This window comes from Aureococcus anophagefferens, assembly GCF_000186865.1.
Source record: "Aureococcus anophagefferens unplaced genomic scaffold AURANscaffold_285, whole genome shotgun sequence".
Classification (NCBI taxonomy): domain Eukaryota; class Pelagophyceae; order Pelagomonadales; family Pelagomonadaceae; genus Aureococcus; species Aureococcus anophagefferens.
The window spans coordinates 8184-9094 of record NW_008705818.1 but is presented as its reverse complement, the minus strand read 5'-3'; the positions used below and the strand labels follow the sequence as shown (position 1 = coordinate 9094).

The window sequence follows — 911 nt, the reverse complement described above, 5'->3', positions numbered from 1 at the left end:
GGCCGCGCGTGCCGCGGCGCGTAGAAGCCGGCGAAGGTCGGCCGCCGGTCGCCGTCCTCGCCGTCCTCGCGCTCCTCGAGCGACCCGTCGGGCGCCTCCAACACGAGGCGGCGCCGCCGGCGCCGCGGCCGCGCGCGCGCCGCGTCCGGCGGCGCGCGCAGGAGCCAGGCCAGGGGCCCCAGCGCGCCCGCGTCCACGAGCGCCTTGCCGCAGTCGTCGACGCGCGCCGCGGCGACGGCGACGACGAACGTCGCGGCCGCGCGCGCGACGGCGCCGCCGCGGCCGCCCCCTAAAAGGGCCACGGCGCGCCCCAAGCTCGCCGGCTCGGCGACGCAGGCCCGCGCCGCCGTGTCGCGGCACCCGCCGCCGCCGCAGAGCGCCGCGAGCGTTTCCAACGCGGCGACGCGTACGGCCGTGTCCCGCGCGAGCTCGCGCGCGCGCTTCTCCGCGTCGGCCCGCGTCGCCGGCGCCTTGAGCGCTCTTGGCTTCTTCGCCGCGTCGAAGTCGTCGGCGGGGCCCAGCGTCGCGAGCTCCAACAGCCGCGCGACCGCGCTGCCCGGGAGCACGGCGTCGGTCGACTCGCGCGCGCCGTCCGAGGGCCGCGACTCCGGCGAAACCGGCGGCAGCATGTAGGCCGGGTAGTCCTCGGCGTCCCGTCTTCCTCTCGCGTCCTGCAAGATCCTCGGGGGCCCGTCGGCGAGGGGCACGCCGTCGCTCACCGTCGCCTCCGCGAGCGGCAAAAGCGCCGCGGCCTCGTCGCGGCTCAGGCCCGCGGGCAACCCGTCCACGGTCTCCAGCAGCTCGTCGTCGGGCGCCCAGGACGACAGGCGCTGCACGAGCGCCGGCGTCATGGCCACGGCCGTCGCCGTGCGCACGTCCATGGCGCGCGCGTGCGCGACCGCCGCGAGGCT

At 79.4% G+C, this 911-nt stretch overlaps 1 protein-coding gene across 1 annotated transcript; it reads right to left on the bottom strand.

Annotated features, from left to right (window-relative positions):
* Positions 1-84: 84 nt before the first annotated feature.
* AURANDRAFT_68672 (hypothetical protein) lies at positions 85-881 on the bottom strand (the record flags this gene model as incomplete). Its single annotated transcript, XM_009044384.1, has 1 exon — positions 85-881. A coding segment is annotated over one exon (797 nt), but the record flags the coding sequence as incomplete, so codon positions are not given.
* Positions 882-911: the final 30 nt, after the last annotated feature.